The 24,836-nt window shown below is 43.0% G+C and overlaps 1 protein-coding gene across 5 annotated transcripts in view; it reads left to right on the forward strand.

Moving 5' to 3' along the window:
- Nucleotides 1-24,836, forward strand: part of DOCK2 (dedicator of cytokinesis 2) — a 566,587-nt gene that overhangs the window by 296,374 nt on the left and 245,377 nt on the right. For all 5 annotated transcript variants that reach the window (XM_068277405.1, XM_068277401.1, XM_068277402.1 and 2 more), the window contains 6 exons: nucleotides 3,311-3,409; nucleotides 5,069-5,163; nucleotides 7,573-7,651; nucleotides 9,977-10,077; nucleotides 12,556-12,614; nucleotides 13,883-14,031. In XM_068277405.1, coding sequence (XP_068133506.1) covers nucleotides 3,311-3,409; nucleotides 5,069-5,163; nucleotides 7,573-7,651; nucleotides 9,977-10,077; nucleotides 12,556-12,614; nucleotides 13,883-14,031 — 582 coding nt within the window. The remainder of the gene's footprint in view (nucleotides 1-3,310; nucleotides 3,410-5,068; nucleotides 5,164-7,572; nucleotides 7,652-9,976; nucleotides 10,078-12,555; nucleotides 12,615-13,882; nucleotides 14,032-24,836) is intronic.

A 24,836-nucleotide genomic window follows, 5' to 3' on the forward strand; every position in this document is an offset into this window, starting at 1 on the left:
CTTCAGCAAGGAGATCTGTCTGTTGGCCAGTTTGCAGTTTGTTTCGGAACTTTAGCCATGGAACTAGCATGAAATAATGAGGCACTGGAACATGTCTTCTGGCAAGGACTTTCTGGTGTACAAAGATGAACTTGCAGCCCGGGATCTTCTTGACTCTCTGGAAGACCTGATTTCCCTCTGCATTAAAATCGACCTTCGCCTCCAAGAAAGAGTGCAGGAGTACTTGGAAACATTGGAAAAGTCATTCTAGAAAATATCCAGACTGTCACTGTGTCCCTATCCATGTGTTTTGGAGCCCTGCACCATGTTTTTCTTTCTTTCTATGTGCTTTCAAAGTCTGTGAACCCCATCCTACTGGGCTTACCCTGGTTACGAACTCATGCACCTATGTTGGACTGGCTCACTGGAGATATTCTGACCTGGAGGTCCTACTGTCTCAGGCATTGTATCTGTCAAGAAATACCCTATTGATTCCTCTGTACAGTAACAGCCTCACTCCTACCTGGTCTCCCAGAACCATACTCAGACTTTTAAGATGTTTTTAGCAGCAGGCAGGCTAAGGTTGTGTCTCCCCATAGACCATATGACTGCCCCATTGACTTATTAAGATCTGATCCTCCTCGAGGTCGTGTATATCCTCTGTCTTTACCTGAGACCCAAACAATGTTTGACTACATCAGTGAAAATCTAAAAAGAGGCTTTATACACCTGTCCACCTCACCAGCAGGAGACCGTTTTTTCTTTGTTACCAAGAAAGATGGATCTTTGAAAACGTGCATTGACTATCACTGTCAAAATAAAATCCCTGTGAACAATTAATACCCACTGCCTTTAATATGGGAACTGTATGAACATCTTCACGGGGTTAGGATCATCCCTAAACTGGATCTGGGGCCTATTACCTCATTCATATCAGAGAATGGGATGAATGGAAAACTGCTTACAACACCAGCGACGGCCATTATGAATATTTAGTCGTGCCCTTCAGACTTTGCAATGCTCCAACAGTAGTCCAAATTTCCTAAATTATATCTTCTGGGACTTTTTATACAAAGGTGTTGCTGTTTACCTAGATGATATTCTTATCTATTCTCCAGATCTTCAGTCACATCAACAACTTTGACATGGGAGACCATGGTTCAAATCCTGGCTAGGGTAAGGAACTGTTCAGTAAGGAGTTCAAGGCAAGACTCACTAACACTGCAGGGTGGCCTCTTGAGCATGTCCCAGTGGCAGCAGCTCTTCAGCGCTTTGAGTTCGACAGGATAAAAGCGCTATACAAATGTTCATATTATTATTAATATTATTATTATTATTATTATTTATTAACAACTTGTTATGGATCCTGTCAAGGTGTCTGCTGTTCTCAATTGGCTTCAGCCCCAATCCAATCCAGAATCAAATCCAGCCCTGAATTGAAACCCCTCCGGTGTTTTCTGGATTTCGACAACTATGATTGCAAATTTATCAAGGATTACTCTACTATTGTGGCACTTCTTACAGCTCTCACCAAAAAGGGCAACAGCTGCAAGTCTTGGTTGCCTGAAGCTATACGGGCCTTTACTTTTTGGTAAAGGCCCGTATAGTTTAGTTTAAAGGAAGCTCCTACAGAGAAGAATTACTCCATAGTAGATTGTGAACTACTGGCAGTGAAAATGGCCTCAGAAGAGTGGCTTCACCTACTGGACCCTGTGACCATCTACACCGACCATGAAAAAATCTTCAATACCTCCAGTCAGCTCAGAGACTTAATACTCACCAAGCCAGGTGGGCACTGTTCTTTTCCAGATTCAACTTCATGCTCACCTACCATCCGGGTTCTAAGAACGCTAAAGCAGATGCTTTGCCTCGTTCCTTTGACACCCAGCATAAAACTCCTAGGATGGCACCTTCTGGCCCTGTGCTCACTCTACCTAGTATAGAAATACCTTGCACACATATATTGATGGACTTTATTACTGACCTGCCACCTTCCCATGGTCACTCTGTGTCTGTGTGGTTTTTGATCAAATTTCTAAAATGACTCCTTTTTGTTCCTTTGAAACAGTTACCCTCTGCTCCAGAAAATATTTTTTTAATGACATTTTTCAACTTCATGGACCTTCCAGCACATATTATGTCCAACAGAGGGGTGCAATTTACATCTCGCTGTTGTCTCCTGGAAAATTTTTCCTCTGCACATCACCCTCAGTCCAATGTACAAACAGAAAAAATAAATATTGGAAGGAACAATTCCTGCATTTTTTCATTTCTTCCAGGCAGGATAACTGTACTGATCTGCTTCCTTAGGCTGAGTTTGCACATAATAATCACATCTCTGAATCCACTGGTCTCAGTCCTTTTTTCATTACTTATGGACTACATTCTAGGATACTTCTTCCAGTTACAATCCCTTATTCACTTAAAAAAGGCTATGGTCCTGAAAAGTGCTTTTGGGCTCCTGAGAAGGATTTGCACACTCCACAGCTTCATAAAGACTTCCACATTAAATTCCCTAAGAAACCTGGAGGGGAGCTTCAGGGGGGCATAAGAGTGGGGTAAGGATACTGTTACGCCTCAGCAAGTGGTTGTTGTTTTCCCTTCTAGGACCTTAAGACGCCATCTAGTGTCTGGAATGGGCTATGCATCCCTGTTTGTACCTGTGGGCTCACTTCCTGGATTATGTTTTAAAAGTGATTCACATGCTGTTTCTCGCTGCCTGAGCAACAGGTTTCCTGTGTCTTTGTTTCCAGAGAGACTAAAACCTTTATGAACTGATCCTGGCTTTGATCCTGGCTATACTCTTACCATCAGTTTGTCCTTTGTTCCTGTATCTTGCCTGACACAAACTGATTTCCTAATAACAAACTTCTGGCTTATCCCTGACTACTGTACGTCTTCTGTCTGTTGTACCTGTACCTGGTATCGGATTATCCAGTTGCACTCAACAGTCGCCTTCAGCGCACCCATCTGGTTTCCACAGCTGCATTATCCGACCACATAGAGATTCACACTCCCCAGTGACATGCACACTAATCGTTTTATATACTTTAATTGAATCGGTCACGCTGAATTAGCTTGTGCCCCCTATCATGATGGTTACAATAGATCTTGTTGTGGCTGTCCTTAGTCCACAATTAAAGGGAAAGAACAGCTGAGGATGAAGATGAAAACTAAGTGAAGAATGGAATAAATAGAAAGTTTCATGTTAGGAGATGATTGTTTGCTAATTTCCTATACAGTATATATATGGAAATTCTAATTTATAGACATTTATTTTGGTTATCTTTTGTGTGTGTTAGTAAATGTGTGCAATTTTTTTAACTTTTAGAGTCACTTCGTGGCATGTATGACAGCAATTCTCAACCAGATGGATGATCGGCATTATAGTCACTACATTGAAACATTTCAATCAAGTTCAGACTTGGTGGTGAGTACTCCAAACACTATGTAAAATAATCTACTAATTCACTGTATATTTCTTCAAAACTCATGAAATAATATTTAAGACTAATTTGTATAATTTACTGAAACATGCTTTAATGAATCACTGCTTGCCAACTATAAGTTAAAGCACTAGTTCAGTCTCCCATATTTAATGCAAATTACATTAAATTTGTAAATGAGTAACATACAATGTTTTGTACATTGCATTTCTGTACTGTTTGCAATAAATATATTCCAGAAAGCTCCTGTAGCTTTCCGGTAGCATCCAGCAGCTCTTTATCACCAGTAGAGTGGCAGTCCCCCCCCCCCCCCCCCCCCAGCATGCAGCAGATCACTTGATCTCACCCACCTCTTCTAGATGTAGTACCACAGCTCTGCAGCACCCCCCCCCCCCCTAAGTCTCTTTAAGCATTTAAATGTTTGCTGCTTCTCCAAGTGCATCTTAAAGAACCACTGTAGAGGGTAAGGGGAAAAAGAGTTACCTGGGGCTTTTAATGGTCCCCCACAGACGTCCTGTGCCTGCACAACCACTCACCGATGCTCCCGTCCCTGCCTACGGTTCACTTCTGGAATTTCCGACTTTCAAGTCGGAAAACCACTGCACTTGCATGGCCATGTCCTCGCTCCCAGGAGCATACTGCGCAGGCGCAGACTGTAATACGCCTTTGCAATACACTCCTGGTGATGTCAGCGGGAGCGAGGGCGTGGGTCGCCCAGGCACAGTGGTTTTCTGAATTTAAAGTTGGAAATTCCAGAAGTGAACCAGAGGCGGGGACAGGAGCATCGGTGAGTGGCTGCACAGGCACTGGACGTCTGCAGGGGACCATTAGAAGCCCCCGGTAAGTTCAACTCTTTCCCCCCCTACAGTCTTCCTTTAAGTGATTATAATTTTTAAATGTTGCCTTTGACATGAAGTAAAGATCTGTAAAAAGACATGTTTTTACTAAATAAAAAAAAGTTGTTTTATAATGCTAAATTTTACTTCCAGTTTCTAAATTATTTTCTTGCTAATCACCAAATGCTGATATCAAATAAGAATAGTGGTGGGAGAAAAGACCAGTGTGATTTGAAAAAATGGACATGTGCTTTTTACTCTTAAATATTTCATTGTGTGCCTGACTGGATGATGAAGGTGTGACTGGAGGTGTGGTGACGCCATGTCCATAATATGCTAAACGTGTCTAAAAGCTGGGGATGCATGATGATAGAAGTATTAATGGTTGGTTTAGGAAGGATTATGGTAAGATAATTAGTTTTAAAAAACAAAAAATAAGCTTTTATTTTAGAAGGAGTTCAGCACAGTGCCTGCATTCACTCTTCTCTTGCAGGTGTATTTTAAAGGCATATGTCAATGCTACTCTTTTTATATAAATGTTGGATATTTATAAAGTTATTTAATGCCCTCTTCCTAAATTATTTTTTATTCTTTTCACTACATTTCTTAAAGTATCAAAAAGTGTGATAATGTAACCTTTTTTTTTATTTTTACCAACAAAAATGAATTTCTTCTGATGGTCTCTTCCTATTCAGAATTTAAAAACAAAAACTTTTTTTTTTTAATCTGCAAAATTATGGAAAACTCAGTCACTTATTTTCTCTAATCAGGCATTATTAATTTGCATTACATTTTAATTCCTTTTAGGATTTCTTGATGGAGACATTTATAATGTTTAAAGATCTTATTGGAAAGAACGTTTACCCTTCAGACTGGATAACAATAAACATGGTTCAGAACAGGTAACATGAGAATTATAAATATAGGTGAGGGACAACACCCTCAAGACGGCCTCATTAAATCATAGGACTCATAAAAACAAGCTCCCTCTATGTGTTCTATTGGTAGGTGCAGAGATGGTTTTTGACAGGATCCATTGACGCTTTCTAAGGGAGACTCTGATTCAGATTGGTCTGAGACCTTTCCTCCTCAGGAGAATTATTAGGATACTAGCAAATCTAAGCCTGTTTAAAAACGGGTTCTAGGCCACCCTCACAACTCCCTTCCCCATGACCGGTCCACCGCTGGCCGCATGTCAGCGTGTATGCGCGGCCCCCCCACGCACACTCCCTGCTCCGCCTGCGTGCGCGCTTGCATGTGCACACTCTCCCCCTGGCCCCGTCCTCCTCCTGTCCCAACGGCCGCCCGTGCAGCATATATATACGTTCTTATTGACTTTTTTAATCTTTGCACAATTTAAGCCCTGGTTACCTGAATAATTTGTCACAACTGCAGCATTACACCTCCCACAGTCTTAGATCAAAAGGATCTAATAACATGTTCACTCCACCAGAGTTAATCTCAAAACCTTTGGAGACAGAGTCTACACTTAGGAACTCCTTGCCACGCCCAGTCAGGACATATCTATACCTGGAAGCAGTTAAGCATTTAAGTCCAAATTGAAAAGCCATCTGTTTTGACTGGCATTTATTAACACCTGACAAATTTCCCTGTAACACAGTCCAGTCTACAACTATGTTTTGATCTGAGACATATCTATGCACTTTAAGTCCCATGGGAGAAAGGCACTTTACAAATGTTACAGTATTGTATTGTCTATGAAAATATATGATGGGAAATATGAAAATAAATATACATATTTGTGATGTTAAATAATATAAGGTGATGCTTTATATTATCAAACAGCACGATATATATATATACTCACCTAAAGGATTATTAGGAACACCTATACTATTTCTCATTAATGCAGTTATCTAATCAACCAATCACATGGTAGTTGCTTCAATGCATTTAGGGGTGTGGTCCTGGTCAAGACAATCTCCTGAAATCCAAACTGAATGTCAGAATGGGAAAGAAAGGTGGTTTAAGCAATTTTTAACGTTGTTGGTGCCAGACGGACCGGTCTGAGTATTTCACAATCTGCTCAGTTACTGGGATTTTCACGCACAACCATTTCTAGGATTTACAAAGAATGTTGTAAAAAGGGAGAGACATCCAGTATGCGGCAGTTTTGTGGTCGAAAATGCCTTGTTGATGCTAGAGGTCAGAGGAGAATGGGCCGACTGATTCAAGCTGATAGAAGAGCAACGTTGACTGAAATAACCACTCGTTACAACCAAGGTATACAGCAAAGCATTTGTGAAGCCACAAAACGCACAACCTTGAGGCGGATGGGCTATAATAGCAGAACCCCCCTCCCCCCCCCCCCTGGGTACCACTCATCTCCACTACAAATAGGAAAAAGAGGCTACAATTTGCACAAGCTCACCAAAATTGGACAGTTGAAGCGTGAAAAAATGTTGCCTGGTCTGATGAGTCTTGATAGAGTCAGAATTTGGTGTAAACAGAATGAGAACATGGATCCATCATGCTTTGTTACCACTGTGCAGCTGGTGGTGGTGGTGTAATGAAGTGGGGGATGTTTTCTTGGCACTCTTTAGGCCCCTTAGGGCCAATTGGGCATCGTTTAAATGCCACGGGCTACATGAGCATTGTTTCTGACCATGTCCATCCCTTCATGACCACCAGCAGGATAATGCACCATGTCACAAAGCTCAAATCATTTCAAATTGGTTTCTTGAACATGACAATGAGTTCACTATACTAACATGGCCCCCACAGTCACCAGATCTCAACCCAATAGAGCATTTTTGGGATGTGATGGAACGGGAGCTTTGTGCCCTGGATGTGCATCCCACAAATGTCCATCAACTGCAAGATGCTATCCTATCAATATGGGCCAACATTTCTAAAGAATGCTTTCAGCACCTTGTTGAATCAATGCCATGTAGAATCAAGGCAGTTCTAAAGGCGAAAAGGAGTCAAACACCGTATTAGTATGGTGTTCCTAATAATCCTTTAGATGAGTGTATATATATATATATATATATATATATATATATATATATATATATATATATATATATATATATATATATACAGTATTCATCATCATCATATCTTTTTCATGAAGTAATACCATACCAGTAGATGGTGTGTGTCTATACATATTTTTTAATGGTGTTTCTTTACTTTTGCATGGAATATTTAAAGCAAGTATAACATAGCATAAATGTTAGGACTATGATTCAATTAAACTTTATTGCGCATGGTAGCATATTTAGGTTGTTTTCTAATTGCACTATATCTGGGATTTTTTTAGTCTAACAATACAAAATTTATTGCAGAGTGTTTCTAAGAGCCATTGACAAGTTTGCCAGAACCATGAACCAAAAGTTTCTAGACAACATGAATTTTGAAGTTCAGGTAAAATAATATTTTAATAATATACATGATGAACAACAGATGTAGTTAAAGACAGTGAGATGCTGTGAGATGGCTAATCAGACTATAATTATCTTATAAATTATGAAAGGATGATCTGGATTAATAAGAACCATCCTTAAGGCGTGTTCACACACCGGAAACCCGTTGTTTACAGGAATCTGGCGTGTGTACGCTCCTTTAGGACAAAGACAAAAGCAATACAAGTATTGCCCTCCTCACAGATGTGTGTATGGTTCTGCTGGAATCTACAGGCCACTTTTAATAAGAAGTCTATAAAACTAACACTCTCCAGGGTCTGTAGAAAGAAGGAGAGGAACAGGCACTGCTGCATAAAAGTCCCTTTATTGTGGCTGGGTTACACAGTGGTTTGCAGTGGGGGGAAAGGGTATGCCTGACAGCTGTTTCGCAGGTATATAACCTGCTTCTCTGAAGAAGCAGGTTATATACCTGCAAAACAGCTGTCAGGCATACCCCTTCCCCCCACTGCAAACCATTGTGTAACCCGGCCACAATAAAGGGACTTTTATGCAACAGTGCCCGTTCCTCTCCTTCTTTCTACAGACGTCGGTGGCATATCAGGAGCATGCTGCAGGTAAGCCCACCAGTGGCCGTTCCATCCCTGCCGCATACTGGTGCCAGTCTCTTTTTATTTTTCCTCTTTACATATTGCAATTAACACTCTCCAGGGCTTGGCACAAGTTTAGAGGTACTAATGTAAACAGAAATGCAGAAAAAAAACACTTTATAAAAAGAAAATGACATGTAAAGCCCATGTGTCATGCCATATTTTTTTCCTGAGTACATGACTTCACCAAGAAGGATTCTCATTGGTTAATCCAGATGTATCTCTACATTCTTATTCCCGGAGTTCTCACTGGTCCCTGAGAATGATTCTCATTGGTCGAGATCAATAGATGAATGAAGAGCCTTGTTGGGAAATTTATTTTTTTAATGGTTGGTTGGGGGGGATAAAATCGCTGCAGTAAATAGTTATTGAAAGTGTTTTTTATCGAGTGTTTAACTAGACCTCTAAGGATTATAATATTGGTACATGATTTAGAAGACAGCATTGAGTAACATTTTTTTGTAAAGGACAACCAATGTGAAAATAAACTGATGAGAAAAACAATTTTATCTATCCTCCTTCTCCTAAAAATGACTTTTAGATATCCCACAATTTAATTTAAATCTAGTTTTTAAGTTTTTACTGTTTCATTGTCTCTGCTCAATGACACATGCATTGAAGCATTCTACAGCTCAAATCTATGAATTATTGATCCTTTTTATCTCTTTCCTGCTCTCAGAAGCCATTTAGTGACAGGAAAGTATTTTATGGCTGTAATTACTTATCAATGCGGGTTATGCTATAGCCTGACTCAGTCCGACTCGGTCCCGACCTAGACTGTCACATGCATACCTGATGGTTAACTTTTTTTAAGGCAGAGAAAGAAAAAAGGAACACAGCCTAGTTATTTGTGTGCTTGGCACTATACATACACATGTCCATCTCATCATGCCACATGTCACCTCATTTGTCCTTTAAAGTGGACCTGAACTTTTGCACAGGACAGAAGTAAAACTTAGAGAAATGCACCCTGAATGTATTTAGAACGTTTAGCCTGTTTAATTCCCCCTCATTTGTGCCTAATCACAAATTGTAATTTGATCCTTCCCTGTGTCACATGATAAGCAGATAAGCCCATTTGAAAGTAAACAATAAGCCCATTTTAAAGTAAACAATATGTCTGCTTCCATGAATCAGGAAATATAAATCCTAAAATAAATTTGCACAATTTCTATCAGCTGTAACAAATACATGTTTTTTGTTTAAAGGTTATTATGCTGTTGTATATTTTATAGAGCAGAGAGGAGTTCTGAGGTCAGGTCCACTTTAAGAAGCGCCAAACTGCTTTAACTGGTCAGTGATTTTTGCATTTAACTTTTTGCAGTAATGAGTGAGGTGTACTAAAGTGTACTCATTTCATACACCTGGAAACACGATAATTAAAGGACTTTGTAGGCAACCCATGGGCCTTAACAAAACATGCAGACAATTGCAAGATGCCCGCTGTCAGCCCTCCTAAACACACAATGATCTCTCTAGGCCTGAGGTGATCATCTTGGCTGCCTTGTGGAATTTCGTCTTTGCTTTGTGAGAAATATGCAAGTTTAAAGACAGTTATGAAGGGGCAAAATTCATTTTTGTATACTGTATTGCTTTGACAGTATGGTGTTAGTCAAGCATTAACACAATTACTTTGTTTTAAAATGTTTACTTTGAATAACATTTTACATTTTCAACAGCTTTGGAATAATTATTTCCATCTGGCAGTGGCTTTCATTACCCAAGAGTCACTACAGCTTGAAAATTTTTCGCATGATAAACGTAATGCAATTCTGGACAAGTAAGTTATGTTTTGTAGTAGTCATGAAATATTGTACATTAGCTACAGCGGGAGGAGTCATTTTCAGTTTGAATTCTTTTAAAATATGTGCATAGTATGATGAGCTTATTTAGCTGAATAAGGCCTCTTTTAAGTTTCATACACACAATGAAGCGCTGTTGCCTAGAAGCAGGAGCGCCTCTAGCTATTTTGTCACTCCAGGTGAGAAAACCTGTGCCCCCCTGCCCCATGGCGCCCCCCCCCCCCCCCATGAGAATAATGCAATGCGGCAATGTTTCACCAGAAAACAATCGTAATGTGGCAGCGTTTCACCAGGAAATAATCGTCTTGCAGCAGCGTTTCACTCGAAAATATTTGTATATTCTCCCCATGTCTGTGTGGGTTTCCTCTGGGCACTCCGTTTTCCTCCCACATCCCAAAAACATACAGATACGTTTATTGGCTTCCCCATAAAATTGGCCCCAGGTTATGTGACAAGACAATATACTCTATACAGCGCTGCGTAATATGTCGGTGCTATATAAATACTTAAATAAATAAATTAAATAAATAGCTACAGGATGGTGCTTCTTCCCTGGCAGAATGGCAGATGAAGTTCTCATCAAGTTAAGTCTTTAGAGTGGAAGAGGCCCAAATGGGCTAAGTCAGGGAAAAATGTCATAAAAAAATGCTTGAAACACCTTTCAGCACACTGGAAATGCACCGGTAGAAAGGCTTCCTGGGGCTGCTCCATTTCCGATAGCCAGAATTCTGTTAGTGAATCTCTGTACATCCATTGTGGGCCACACTCCATGCATGCATGGGCCCATTTCTGATTTGTAAATGTAATTATGTCAGTTTTTTGGGGGCTTTTATGGTGCTTTATAGAGCAGCGTTTTTCAACCAGTGTGCGGAACGTTGCCTGGTGTGCCGTCCTCTTATCCCCCTCTCGCCCGTCCCCGCGGCCGCCGCTGTTATTACCTTAGCAGCGGCCGCTCTCCCCTCTCCAGCGCATGTATTTATTCTAGCAGCGTATCTCCCGGCTGCTCTGTTTGTGATGCGCAGGAGGCAGGGCTCGGTTACCATAGTAATGGCGATACATATCGCCGTTACAGGAAGCCGCTGCCCTGCTTCCTTCCGCATCACACAGAGCAGCCGGAGATACGCTGCTTGAATATACACGCGCCGGAGAGGGGAGAGTGGCAGCTGTTAAGGTAATAACAGCGGTGTGGACGGGCGGGGGGCACTATACAGGGGCACTATACTGGCTATCCTGGGGCACTATACTGGCTATACTGGGGCACTATACTGCCTATACTGGGGCACTATACTGGGGCACTATTCTGGCTATACTGGGGCACTATACTGGCTATACTGGGGCACTATACTGGCTATACTGGGGCACTATACTGGCTATACTGGGGCACTATTCTAGCTATACTGGGGCACTATACTGGGGCACTATTCTGGCTATACTGGGGCACTATACTGGCTATACTGGGGCACTATACTAGCTATACTGGGGGGCTATACTGGGGCACTATACTGGGGCACTATACTGGCTATACCGGGGCACTATACTGGCTATACTGGGGCACTATACTGGCTATACTGGGGCACTATACTGGCTATACTGGGGCACTATACTGGGGCACTATACTGGCTATACTGGGGCACTATACTAGCTATACTGGGGGGCTATACTGGGGCACTATACTAGCTATACTGGGGGGCTATACTGGGGCACTATACTGGGGCACTATACTGGCTATACTGGGGCACTATACTGGCTATACTGGGGCACTATACTAGCTATACTGGGGCACTATTCTGGCTATACTGGGGCACTATACTGGCTATACTGGGGCACTATACTGGGGCACTATACTAGCTACACTGAGGCAACTAAACTCCCTACACTGGGGCAACTATGCTAGCTATGCAGCCGCCCCCCAGCCCCCCCCCCCCCCGCCCATAGCCTGATGCGCACGGCACTGTCCACTAGGTTGCGCAAACAACCGGGGGCCGCATCCCCCCCCGCGCGCCGTTCCATGGAGAAAAATTTGGTCAGACAGTGTTCCCCGGGCCGGAAAAGGTTGGGAACCACTGTTATAGAGCATATATGGTGCTTTATGGAGCAAATCTTGGAGCTTTTAATAAAAGTTACTTTGTATGTGAGTAACGTCCCATTGTCCGTTTTTTTCTATGAGGGAGGTGAGTCCACCAACTTTCCCCTTTTAAACGGTTTTTAATCGCTTTTACTCTTGTTGGCGCCTCTGTTATACCATTTTACAAATTTATAGAGCATACGCTCTAATTTAGGAAAAAAAAAAAGTTTTCCACAGGTTAGGAAGTCACTGCTGTGCTACTGCTAAAGATGTATTAAAAGCATTTGAGTAAATAATCCACAGACGCTTGTAAATTAATCTAAGTGCAGTACAATATAGTAAGACTGCTACAAGAAAAAAGAAAATACTGTAATTTTCTTTTTCTGTTCAGGTATGAAGACATGCGATGTTTGATTGGCTTTGCAATTCGTGACATGTGGTACAAACTTGGTAAGTACAATAAAAATAGTTTTTATCAATCAGATGTAGAGGTCCATACCGGATAGTACTTGTTATCTGCCAGGTGTACTGTCTCTTCACAATAACCTCACATCCTGCTACTGGAAGACATAAAAGGCAGATAGTGAATGAGTAATGTAGTTCTCCTCCCACAATGTAAAAACAACTCTTAAACCATCCCCTGTATATCTTATGACACTGTAAAGAAAAATGGTGGTGCATTGCTAGTGCTATCTGAGAAGTTACTCTATTTAAAGACAAGATGATGTAATAATATGGCTTCTAAGACATTTACTGTACTTAAACTGTGTATCTCCAACGTCTGCTGCTAACTTTGTTATTCTGTCATAAAATCACTTACTCACTTTCTTTTCTGTACATTTGTAATCATTCACATTCTAATTATCTTACATTTGTGATGCCCACTTACTTTTTAACCTCCTCAACTGTTTGATAAGCAGATACCTTTTGATCTATTTTCCACCGAACATGTAAACCTCACACCTGTCTGTCATATACCATGTAACGCTCTCACCTTCCAGTCCCATACCATGCATATATATATTTATGAGAAGTACATTGGAAATGATCTATATAAAAATGATGACCCTACTCTTTTGCACACTATTTTTGAAGTTGGACTAGGAAACTGCTCTTCAATAAGTGCTTTTAAAAAAAAAACCTGAGAAGATGGGCTACTCCTAAACCTGTCAGATTTATTCTGCCTACTGAAAGTAACAGCAAGATAGCAAAAAAAGTAAAATTTATAATGCAATTTACTCTGGAATAAATGTACATTGTATACCCATCCATACTCATTGTTTTTACATTTTACAATTTTCCATGAAACTGGTCACTTAAGCCAGATCCAGAATGAGCATGGAGATCAGCACTAACCCCATGCTTGTTTTAGATATGTAATTCAAACACTAGTGAAGCCAGAAAGACCAGCAGGACAGCCACAACTGGCAGTGTTTAAAATTAAATAAATATGGCACCCTACATATCCCCAACACTACAGGGCCACTTTAAGGTGTGATTAAACTTTCATGTAAAAAGTAAAACACATTTATTTCAGGATACCCGTATACATTACAAATCTTTCAGCCAACATAGCTTTATGTGACTGATACCCCAAAAGTTTTCTTTTCAGATCCATGTTTACATTGGCTTCACATCAGTCAAACAATATTTCATTACATGTTGCTATTGCATGTTATCTCTGTAATTTCAATCTCCTTTATGTTATTATAATCTAGGCCAGAACAAAATCTGTTTTATTCCTGGAATGGTTGGACCAATTTTAGAGATGACTCTTATCCCAGAAGCTGAATTGCGTAAAGCCACAATCCCAATATTTTTTGACATGATGCTTTGTGAATTCTACCATAATGGAGATTTCAGAAAGGTAATAGGAAATAAAGGCAGTATGTACAATGTTATGAAATGAAATAAAAATATTTGGTAAATTTGCAATTACATTGTCAACAAAAGCAAGAAGTTTTAAATCATAATGATACCATTTATTGGCTAACTAAAAATGAATAAAAATAAACAAGCTTTCGGCCTTGCAGCCTTCGTTGGGCTTATATCCTGTTTAATGGACACGGGCACACTATTAATGATACCAAATCTGGACTCCCAGTTGCTACACACTTTCGGTCCAATGGACACAGCATGGATGATCTTCATGCCACTGCCCTGAAGGGTGGCTTCAAAACGTCAAATGATCGATTAATAGCAGAAACAAAATTTATAAATTGGTTCAAAGCTGTGCAGAACGGTTTGAATAAGGACAACAACTTTTTATATTGGTATGAGGCTGATGATATTTGAACTTTCTCAGCCATTCTAGCTGAACTTGTGAACTAAGAATTTACGACACCTCTGGGTCAATCCTAATCCCAGGTCTGTGAGCATGGAGTAAACAAGGATCCTTATCTTAGCTAACAACCTCTAACCCCATTTAGATGGTCTGTTTGAATTAAGGCATCTTAATGACATGTATTTATGCTTGAAAAAAATATCTGTTTTCCCTTTTGATGTTGCATGTATAAAGCTGTCTGTACCACCAGCTTACAAACTAACAGGATATAAGCCCGACGAAGGCTGCAAGGCCGAAAACGTGCTTATTTTTATTCATTTTTAGTTAGCCAATAAATGGTATCATCCTGATTTAAAACTTCTTGCTTTTACTGATGGCTAACACGGTACAATACCCTACTGCTACTACATTGTCAACAAAAGCATCAATGAAGGTCAGCTTTGCGTGGACTGGCTTGAATCAATACATAGTTTAAGAGCCCATTTCCACTGGCGTTTTGGATACGAGGCGATCACCACATCTTCCGGACAACCGGATGCGGCTTCATGCAGCTTCCCGTCGGCGATGGGGGTCTCATATGCGTGCTATGGAAAACTGCAGCATGCTATTCATAATTTCCCCCACGTCGCATCCCGCCAGATTGCGTAGGTCAATTCGCGTTAAATGGGAACTACTTAATTGACGTGAATTGCTTGCAGTTTACTTGCGTTGCGATACGGAGCGGTTTCCGCATTGCAATGCGTCCATTGGAAACGGGCCCTAACTCAAATCTTTATCTAATATAAATCTTACCTTTATCTAAAGTGTCTAACCATTTTGACACTTTATCTTACTTTCATCTAAAGTCTTACCTTTATCTAAAAACTTTATCTAAAGTGAATCTTACCTAGGGTTGACCATGTGCTCAGGGTTGTAATAACTTTGGCAAGAAGCAAGTAATAAATACAATGTATGGACCCTTTACTTCACAGACAAATATTTAGAAATTTTGTTGTAGCTGTTTTCATACAGAATTTTCCTAATTTATTTTCCTTCTGTTTGTGGAATTTTTTTTTTGTATAACACACAAACAAGCAGTTCATTAGAGATTGAAAAGTGGATCATTTGCAACTTAACAAAACTGAGAGAATGATTTCTACACATGCATTTTTGTAAGTTTAAAGTGAAACTTAAGTGAGAAAAAAATATGAGATAAACAATTGTATCTAACCAGCTACTTAAAATCCTTTTAGATGTCCTACAGTTTTATGTTATGTTTACAACTTAAAAAAGTAGATTTATTGTATTTTCTCAGCTCAAAGAAAAAGTCTGTCTATCTTTAGAATGATAAAATATATTAACTATTGACCTTTTTTATCTATCCCATGCACTCAGAAGCACGTTTTTTGCCAGGAAAGTATTTTATGGCTGTAATCCCTTATCAGTGAGGGATGATATAGTCCGAGTGGGTCCTGAATGGAGAAAAACTGTCAGTTGCATAGCTGAATATCAACTCTTTTAGGCAGAGAAGGAAGAAAAGCAAAACAGCATATTTATTTGTATAACATATACAAATAAAAGTGCTCCTATATACATAAGGTGCATGAATCATAAATATTAAACTCATGAAAACACAAGAAACAGTTCCTGATGTTTCACCTGAGTGTGCTTCCACCTGGCTGGCCGCCTAATATTATTTTATGTCCGCAAATCACGGACGAATGGTTGTATCCCCCGATGCTTAATAAATCCATTCCTCAATTATACGGCAACGTGTTTCACTTCAACATCCAGTTGCTGTGGGGGACATCTGTACCACCACCAGGACACCTTTCGGGGTACAAACTCACCGTATATATATATGACCACCGGTAGGTTGGCCCAATGCACTCTCTATTGGCATATTTCCATGCATCAGGGATCTCAGTCCTTCAGCCTTTTGTGTGTGCTAGGATATCAAACCTCTTCACAAACGGCAGCGTATGAGAGATGCTATCTGCACAATCGGCAGAGCCTGACAGGGAGGCAACAGGCAAAAGCCATACTAAATTACTCTGAGTGCATTTGACCTGGAGAAATATGTGAGTGTATTTTAAACAATAAATTTGGAATTTTGAAAGTAGTATTTTGCTATGGGAGCTTCTTTGCATTTGAGGTTTGATATCTTGGCACACACAAGAGGCGTTTCCGCCTCCTAGTCCCTCTTATCTCCTGGCATCTTCAACGTTATGGTGCTGACCCAGAAGTAACCCAAAAGTACTTCAAAGGCCAGCGCCATAGCAGTGGAGATAAGAAGACACGGCTGCCAAATGGGAGAGTCAGCAATGCAAAAAAGACAGAGAAGGGATCTAGGAGTAGGTGAGCTGTGCGGTAGTGCTTTTTTTCTCAGGTCTTAAAACGTTGGCGGTGCAAGGAGGCGTGATTGGGGAGGAGAACTGCTATTTCCTCCCCGCCCATATTCGACATTCTAGTCAGTTAAAGATTTCGGCAGACTAGAACAGGGACCCCTGGGGGCACTGAACTGAGAGAACGGTGCTGTGACATATGTTACAGCACCATTCAAACAAGGGCACCTACTGTAGATTAAACAAACCCCTTCTCGGTTCAGGGGTACTTTAAAGTCTCAGTTCAGCCTCCAATTTTTCTATTAGTTAGCAATGCACAAAGCTTTGAAGTAGTATCAGTAATGCTGGATGTGAAATGTGCACCAGGCAATCAATTATGTACTTAATTTTTATTTTTTTTTCATATAATTTTTATTTGAAGTTACAAATATTCAGATAACAATATCAGCAGTAGACACATATTTAGATCAGCAAGACATCAAAAGACAAAGGCTTAGCACAGAAATGATTGCTTCAAATAAAGCCTCTATTTTTTTAAATTATAACCCGGTCCCAGCCTCCCTCCCCCCACTACTTTCCTCTCTAAGAGAGAAGAACTATAAGAAGGACTAACAACCCAACATGGATAATAACACAATAACTGGCAATTCAGTTCTCACAAGTGAATCCCAAAAATCATCCAAGGGAGGTTTCTAAATCAGTGCTAATCAGCCAAATAATAATCAAGAACAAAATAAAATATATTATAACCCAAACAATAGCATAATCTCAACTCACTTACTCACATGTCCTGAATGGCCCCACATTAAGATCTCCTGATATTGTATCTAGCCTGCCATGGCCTGGGGGAAAGAGAGTAAGTTGAAGAGGACATTGGTCTCCAATATCAAACTGTAACATTTGCGGAATCGTTTCCGTGGTTAGCGCACTAGACCTGCGCTAACGCGGCGGAAATCCTCCACAAACGTGTAATTGTTAGAACCCAGGTTAGGTGCAATGCACCAGTAGAGGGTAATTCCCACCAGCAGATGGAGCTGTGGAGTGCAGACGAGCACAGCCTCTGCACGGCCACAGATGCCAGATGGAAATTGTACGAGCAGGATCAAGCAAGGCTGAATAGCCCTCAAAAGAAATAGCACAGGGACAGACAGAATGTGTGTTCACCAAACTAGTCGCCCCCCAGCGACGATGAACACACATCAACGGAAAGAAAGCGCGAATGCAATCACAAGAATGGCGATTGCCAACAGACACCAGACTGAGAAGGACAGAGCATGAGAGTAGCAAAGGCACAGCAAACAACAATGAGAAGATAAGGAAAATAACAAACGCTAGCTAAACACGAACGCTGCACTCATTCGCAGCAGCGAATGCGTTTCTGCACGATCACCGCGCGTTAGGCGCCCAGTGATAAGCGTGCCACCCTAACTGACCAATGACACACAAACACGAAATAGAGAACGCGAATGCTTGCTAAACGGTTGCCTCACCGAGCCTACAGCAAGCGTTCGTATCAGACAAGACAGACAGACAGGTGGGGCTGCCAGTAGCAACCGCTGCTCTGGCTAGCACCCCTAAGGCAGAGATACAGAAGGAGGCACTGCCACTACCACTAGGGCAAGTCCGATCCAGACAGATAAACAGGAGGGGCCACCAGTAGCAACTGCTGCTCTGGTTAACACCCCAAAGGCTGAGATACAGAAGGAGGCACTGCCACTACCACTAGGGCAAGTGCGATCCAGAGAGATGGAGCAGCCAGCAGCAACCGCAGCTCTGGCCTACACTCCCAGACAGACAGAACGATTCCCCGTCGACTGCCGCTGGCGACAAGGCAATCGAGGCACAGAAGGAAGCACTGCCACTACCATTAGGGCTAATGCAATCCAGACAGATGAACAGAAGGGGCTACCAGTAGCAACCGCTGCTCTGGTTAGCACCCCCAGACAGACAGAACGATTTCCTGGCGACAGGACAATCGCAGCAGAAAGACAACACAGGCAACACAGATAATGCAACCTACCTGCACTAGAGGAGCTGCCTAGTGCAGTCCCAAAGAATTACTCTAAGGTAAACTTAAACAAACAGGGCTGATACTGTAGGAGAGTTCATCAGTAACAAACCATGAAGATGACCAGCAAAGGATTCTGGGAGAACATGGTATTTATACTGCCAGCCTTCAAAGGAGGCAGGTAGGCAATTTGCATAACAAATGTATGCAAATTCCTCAGCAGCAGAGCAGGTCTGAAACTTGCAAAGCAAAGACAGGTCTCTTTTCCAGAGATCTGCAGCCCTCAGACTTAAGGAATGGTCAAACAGCTGTCTGTCTGTGCAGACAGCTGAGCGGATCATTACACAAACATCCTGAGTGTATTAGCTATTAAAAATGGACCCTATATCTTAAAATATATGGCTTTGGCCTTGGACTTAGACTGCTCAATATCAAATGGATGGATGCATGAACCCACATTTTTAAAATACATTTCTTTACACCTAAGATGATCAAGAGCGCCGTATCAGTAAGGGGGCTATCCTCTGTGTCCTTGGTTTAGAGTTAGAAAACCGCGCATGCGCAGACCTGTCACGCCAGCCAACGTCATGACGACGAGCGTCAGGTTCAAGGAAGAGTCAGTCCGACACCCGGCCCAGGTGTCGCCGGTAACGGGAGCCCCCAGCAGGAAATGGAGAGGAGCCAGGAGGACGCCGGGGGACCTCGCGGCCTACGGTGGGCTGGAGGAAGCCCCAGGTAAGTGAAATCTTTTAATTTACGTGTGAGGAAACGCGGAAAAGCCGCCGCGAGTGCTCAGAGTGAGGCGGCTGTTTCCGCGTCCAACATGGCGGCACAACGCGAAGAAACCGCCGCATGCCGCATGGGCAGAGCGGTGGAGTCCGCGTTGGATGCGGCAGATTGCGCGCATAGCAATACTACTGACATTGTGGTTGGATGCGGGGAAGCCGCCGCTTGCTTGGAGAGCAGTGCGGCGGCCCCCGTGCCCGAATCAGCGGATACATTGCAAAACATGTCTGGTGTGGCTGGGACTGCTAGTCCACACAGGTTCAGAAGGACGCGTGCGCGCTCTAAGAGGCAGAGCTTATATGACAGCCAGAGAAGAGTCAGCTGACCAAGCTGGTCAGCTGACATTTTTACCACCTTCCATTGGTCCAGCACTTAAGGGTGGTGCTGGAGAGCGCTATAGTATACATACTGGGTGCTGGTCATTTCTCTGGTGTCTGGCGTTGCGATCACTACGTGGTAGCACTCAGGCCTTGTCTGTTTCTGTGTTCTAGCATAGTTTCAAATGGTGTTGACATCAAGGAGCTCACACCTTAGCATTAGGATTATTGAACTTTATTATTTGTTATGACCTTTTGCCTGCCTGACTATTCTTCTGAACTCTGATTCTGTACCTTGCTATTTCTGATATCCTGTTGCCAAACTCTGCTCGTTCCTGGACTCTGTATTTGCCTCCTGATTCTGTACCTTGCTATTCTGATACTCTGTTGCCAAACCCTGCCTGTTCATTGGATTCCGTATCTGTTTCCTGAATCTGTACCTTATCTGTCTGTGTGTTAACGACCTGGCTTGCCCGACCTCGAGAACTTGCCTTACTGTTAGAGGCAGTTCCCAGACCTGTTAGTGACACCCTCTCACTGGTGTCACTCACACTCTGTCCTTCCTACTTTCAGCCTAGTCCCTCCTCCGGGAGAGTCTAGGCCAACGGAAGGAACATACTTCCGTGCAGTACTCCTTACTGCATCTGTACCTTCTCCTAAGGTGCAGTACTCAAAGTATTACTATTGCACCAACACTCGCATATCTCAGATGTCCAGAGGTTAGTAGATATATCTGATTATCGGTGATACTGCAGATCATCAATAATCGGGTATATTCTGTATTCTCGGTGATACTGCAGTTCACCGGTAATCAGACCCTCTCTGTGTTACACCTGATCGTTACAGAACGCCAGACCAAAATGCAAATGGACGCACACACTGACCGTCTGGGCGCACTTGCCACTTCGGTGGAAAACATCAACCAAGTGCTGGGTAGTCACAAGACTATGATTGACGCCTTGTCTGGTTCTTTACAAACCCTCCAGACAGCAGTGGATGAGGTGTGATCCCCTCCTAGCTCTGACATACGTTTGCCTGTACCTGAGAAATTTTCTGGTCACAGATCTGACTTCCGAAATTTTAGAAGTAGAGTGTTATCTTACTTTGAGTTGAGATCCCGATCTTCTGGAACTATGGCTCAAAGGGTCACATTTATTAAGACTTTGTTGTCAGGTGATTCTCAGACGTGGGCACACAGTTTGCCCACCGGAGACTTAGCCCTCACCTCAGTGGAGGAATTTTTTAAAGCTATGGCAGTAATTTACGACGACCCAGACCTTGCTGTGACTTCTGAGCGGAAGCTCAAGCTTTTGCGTCAAGGCAACGGTCCGGTAGAGGATTACGCAGCCGAATTTAGGAGGTTCCAGCAAGGTGGGACACCTATGCTCTCTTAGATTGTTTCTTATCAGGGTTGTCAGATCTCATGTTAAGTCTGCCTGAACCAAAAACAGTCGATGAGGCCATTTCATCGGCCATTCGAGTCGACCGCAGGCTGCGCTATCAGAAACGGTCCCGGGGTAGTAGTCATGTAAGAATAGTGTCCTACACTGCGCCTCCAGTAACTCCACCTCCCCCCGTCTCGCCTCCACCCGAACCAATGCAAATTGGTTGGTTGAAACTATCCCAAGGGGAGCGAAGACGTAGGATGTCTGAGCAGCTGTTTCTTTACTGCGCAGAGGGGGGTCATAGAGTACGTAATTGCCCTAACAAGTTGGGAAACGCTACCGCCTAGGAGTTGTAGGGGGTAACACCCTAGGTGCACGACTTTTACCCCTAGAAGATAAACGATTACTTCTTCCTTGTACTGTTACATGGGAAGATAAAACTGAGGTTTCTGAGGCTTTTGTTGATTCCGGCTCTGCAGCTAATTTTATGGATTTCGAATTTGCAAAGAAATTGGGGATTCCGCTCACCCCGGTAAAACCATCCATTCAGGTTACGGCAGTAGATGATTCCCCCCTGCAAAGTAATCATCCGCTGTCTCAAACACCAGAGGTGGAAGTCACTATAGGGGTACTACATAAGGAGAAACTGCAGTTTTTTGTGCTACACATGACCACCTCCACAGTCATCTCTGGCATGTCATGGTTGCACCTTCACTCCCCACAGATCAATTGGGCCACTGGTCAGCTAGCTAGCTGGTCAACTCATTGTTTTCAGCAGTGTTTAGGGAGGGTGACAATGGGCCAGACCAGGATTCATTTGGAGGGTGTACCAGTCCAATATTCCGAGTATTCCGATGTGTTCTGTCCCAAGGCTGCTGATAAGTTACCTCCTCATCGCCCGTTTGATTGCCCCATCGATCTCCGATCTGGTTGTATGCCCCCTAGGGGTCATCTCTACAATTTGTCTGGGCCAGAGAAAGTGGCCATGCAGGAGTACATTCGTGAAAATTTAGTCAAGGGGTTCATTCGCCCTTCCCGGTCGCCCACTGGCGCAGGGTTCTTTTTTGTTAAGAAAAAAGATGGAGGCCTGCGGCCATGTATTGCTTACCGGGGTCTGAATAAAATCACAGTGAAGAATCGCTACCCATTGCCCCTGATAGATGACTTGTTTACACAGGTTACTGACGCCAAGATCTTTTCAAAATTGGATTTACGGGGTGCATACAACCTGGTGCGGATTCGAAAGGGCGATGAATGGAAGACGGCCTTTAACACGCCCGACGGGCATTACGAGTACTTAGTGATGCCCTTCGGGCTGTGTAACGCCCCGGCCGTCTTCCAAGAACTAATTAATGAGGTATTCAGGGAAGTGTTGGGCAAATTCGTGTTAGTATACCTAGATGATTTACTTATTTTCTCAAACAACCTCTCTGAGCACAGGACACACGTCAAGTTTGTATTGGACAAACTAAGGCAAAACATGCTTTACGCTAAATTGGAGAAGTGCATCTTCGAGGTAACATCTGTCACCTTTTTAGGGTACATAATTTCCACCTCGGGCCTGTCTATGGATCCTGCCAAGGTCTCTGCTGTGTTGGAATGGCCTCAACCAGTTGGGTTAAAATCTCTTCAGAGATTTTTAGGCTCTGCCAATTACTATAGAAGGTTCATAAAGGGGTACTCCACTGTCCTTGCACCCCTCACCAGTCTCACTAAGAAAGGGGCAGATACTACCCACTGGTCTCCAGAAGCTCTGCATGCATTCTCCACTTTGAAAGATTTGTTTTGCTCTGCACCCATCCTAAGACACGTTGACACCTCCTATCCCTTTATTGTTGAGGTGGACGCCTCGGAGGTCGGGGTAGGGGCTGTGCTGTCCCAGCGGTCAGGGTTGCAGGGTAGATTGCACCCATGCGCTTATTTTTCTCGTAGGTTCTCTCCGGCAGAGAGAAACTACGATATAGGCAACAGGGAGCTCCTGGCCATCAAATTGGCCTTTGAAGAATGGCATCATTGTTTGGAAGGAGCAGAACATACAATTACAGTTTACACTGATCACAAAAATTTGGAATACATTGAGGGAGCTAAGAGATTAAGCCCCCGTCAGGCTCGATGGTCACTGTTCTTCTCGAGGTTCAGATTTGTAATTACGTACACTCCGGGTAGCAAAAACATTAAGGCAGATGCCCTGTCCAGATGCTTTGAGCCGGAGACAGCACAGCCCTCCGCCCCAGAGACCATTGTCCCACAGAAACTGGTACTAGCAACAACTGAGACTTGGAAAGATTGGACAGAGACTTTAGGTCCCTTTCAGCAGGACATCCTGGAGGGGAAGCCCAAGGGGGTTATGTTTGTACCACTGCCATTCCGTCTTCAGATCTTACAGATGTTCCACTCACACAAAAATGCGGGACACCCTGGGGCCTCCAGAACACAGGATCTGGTTGCCAGGTGCGCATGGTGGCCTTCTCTGGCAACAGATTGCAAGGAGTATGTTAGAGAGTGTGCGGTGTGTGCGAAGAGTAAGCCCTCCCGGCTGGCACCTGTGGGAACGTTGCAGCCCTTGCCCACCCCGAGTGAACCGTGGACCCACTTGTCCATGGATTTTGTGGGTGAGCTTCCCAGGTCTGAGGGCATGTCGGTCATTTGGGTGGTAGTCGACCGCTTTAGTAAAATGGCCCATTTTGTGCCTTTGAAAGGACTCCCCTCGGCCCAGGAGTTGACCGATTTGTTCATCAGCCACGTTTTCCGATTGCATGGCTATCCAGAAAACATAGTGTCGGATCGGGGAGTCCAATTTGTTTCGAGATTTTGGAGGGCATTTTGTCACCAAATGGGCATGGAACTGTCATTTTCGTCGGGCTACCACCCACAGACCAATGGGCAGACGGAAAGAGTCAATCAATCATTGGAACAGTTTTTGAGGTGTTACGTTGCAGAAGCACAAAATGATTGGGTCAAGTTTTTGCCCTTCGCAGAATTTGCGCACAATAATTTTAAAAGTTCTTCCTCGGGATTTTGTCCATTTCAGATAGTGACCGGGAAGTTGCCTAAATTCTCCCCATTGCCAGTCGCCTCCTCTCCGTTTCCAGCTCTGGAGGCCTGGCAAAGGTCATTTAAAGACATGTGGTGGATCGTGAAAAATAATTTGGAGAAGGCGTTTCAAAGTCAAAAAGGTCAAGCTGACAAAAGACGTTCTTTAAAGTAGAGGTTTCAACCAGGAGACTTAGTCTGGGTGTCCACACGTCACTTGACCTTGAGACAGCCCTCAGCCAAGTTGGGGCCCAGGTTTGTGGGTCCGTTTCCAGTAACTAGAAAGATCAACAATGTTACTTATGCCATTGATCTTCCTGCCAGTATGCGTGGCGTAAGATCCTTTCATGTGTCCCTGCTTAAGCCAGCAGTCCATGTGGGTCCCACTCCTCCTCCTCCTGTGATGATAGATGACCAACCTGAGTACGAAGTAGAGAAGATTTTAGACTCACGCATAGTTCAGAACTCAGTACAATATCTGGTTCATTGGAAAGGGTATGGTATTGAGGAGAGATCATGGGTACCTGAAGGTCGC

This window comes from Hyperolius riggenbachi, chromosome 3, assembly GCF_040937935.1.
Source record: "Hyperolius riggenbachi isolate aHypRig1 chromosome 3, aHypRig1.pri, whole genome shotgun sequence".
Lineage (NCBI taxonomy): Eukaryota > Metazoa > Chordata > Amphibia > Anura > Hyperoliidae > Hyperolius > Hyperolius riggenbachi.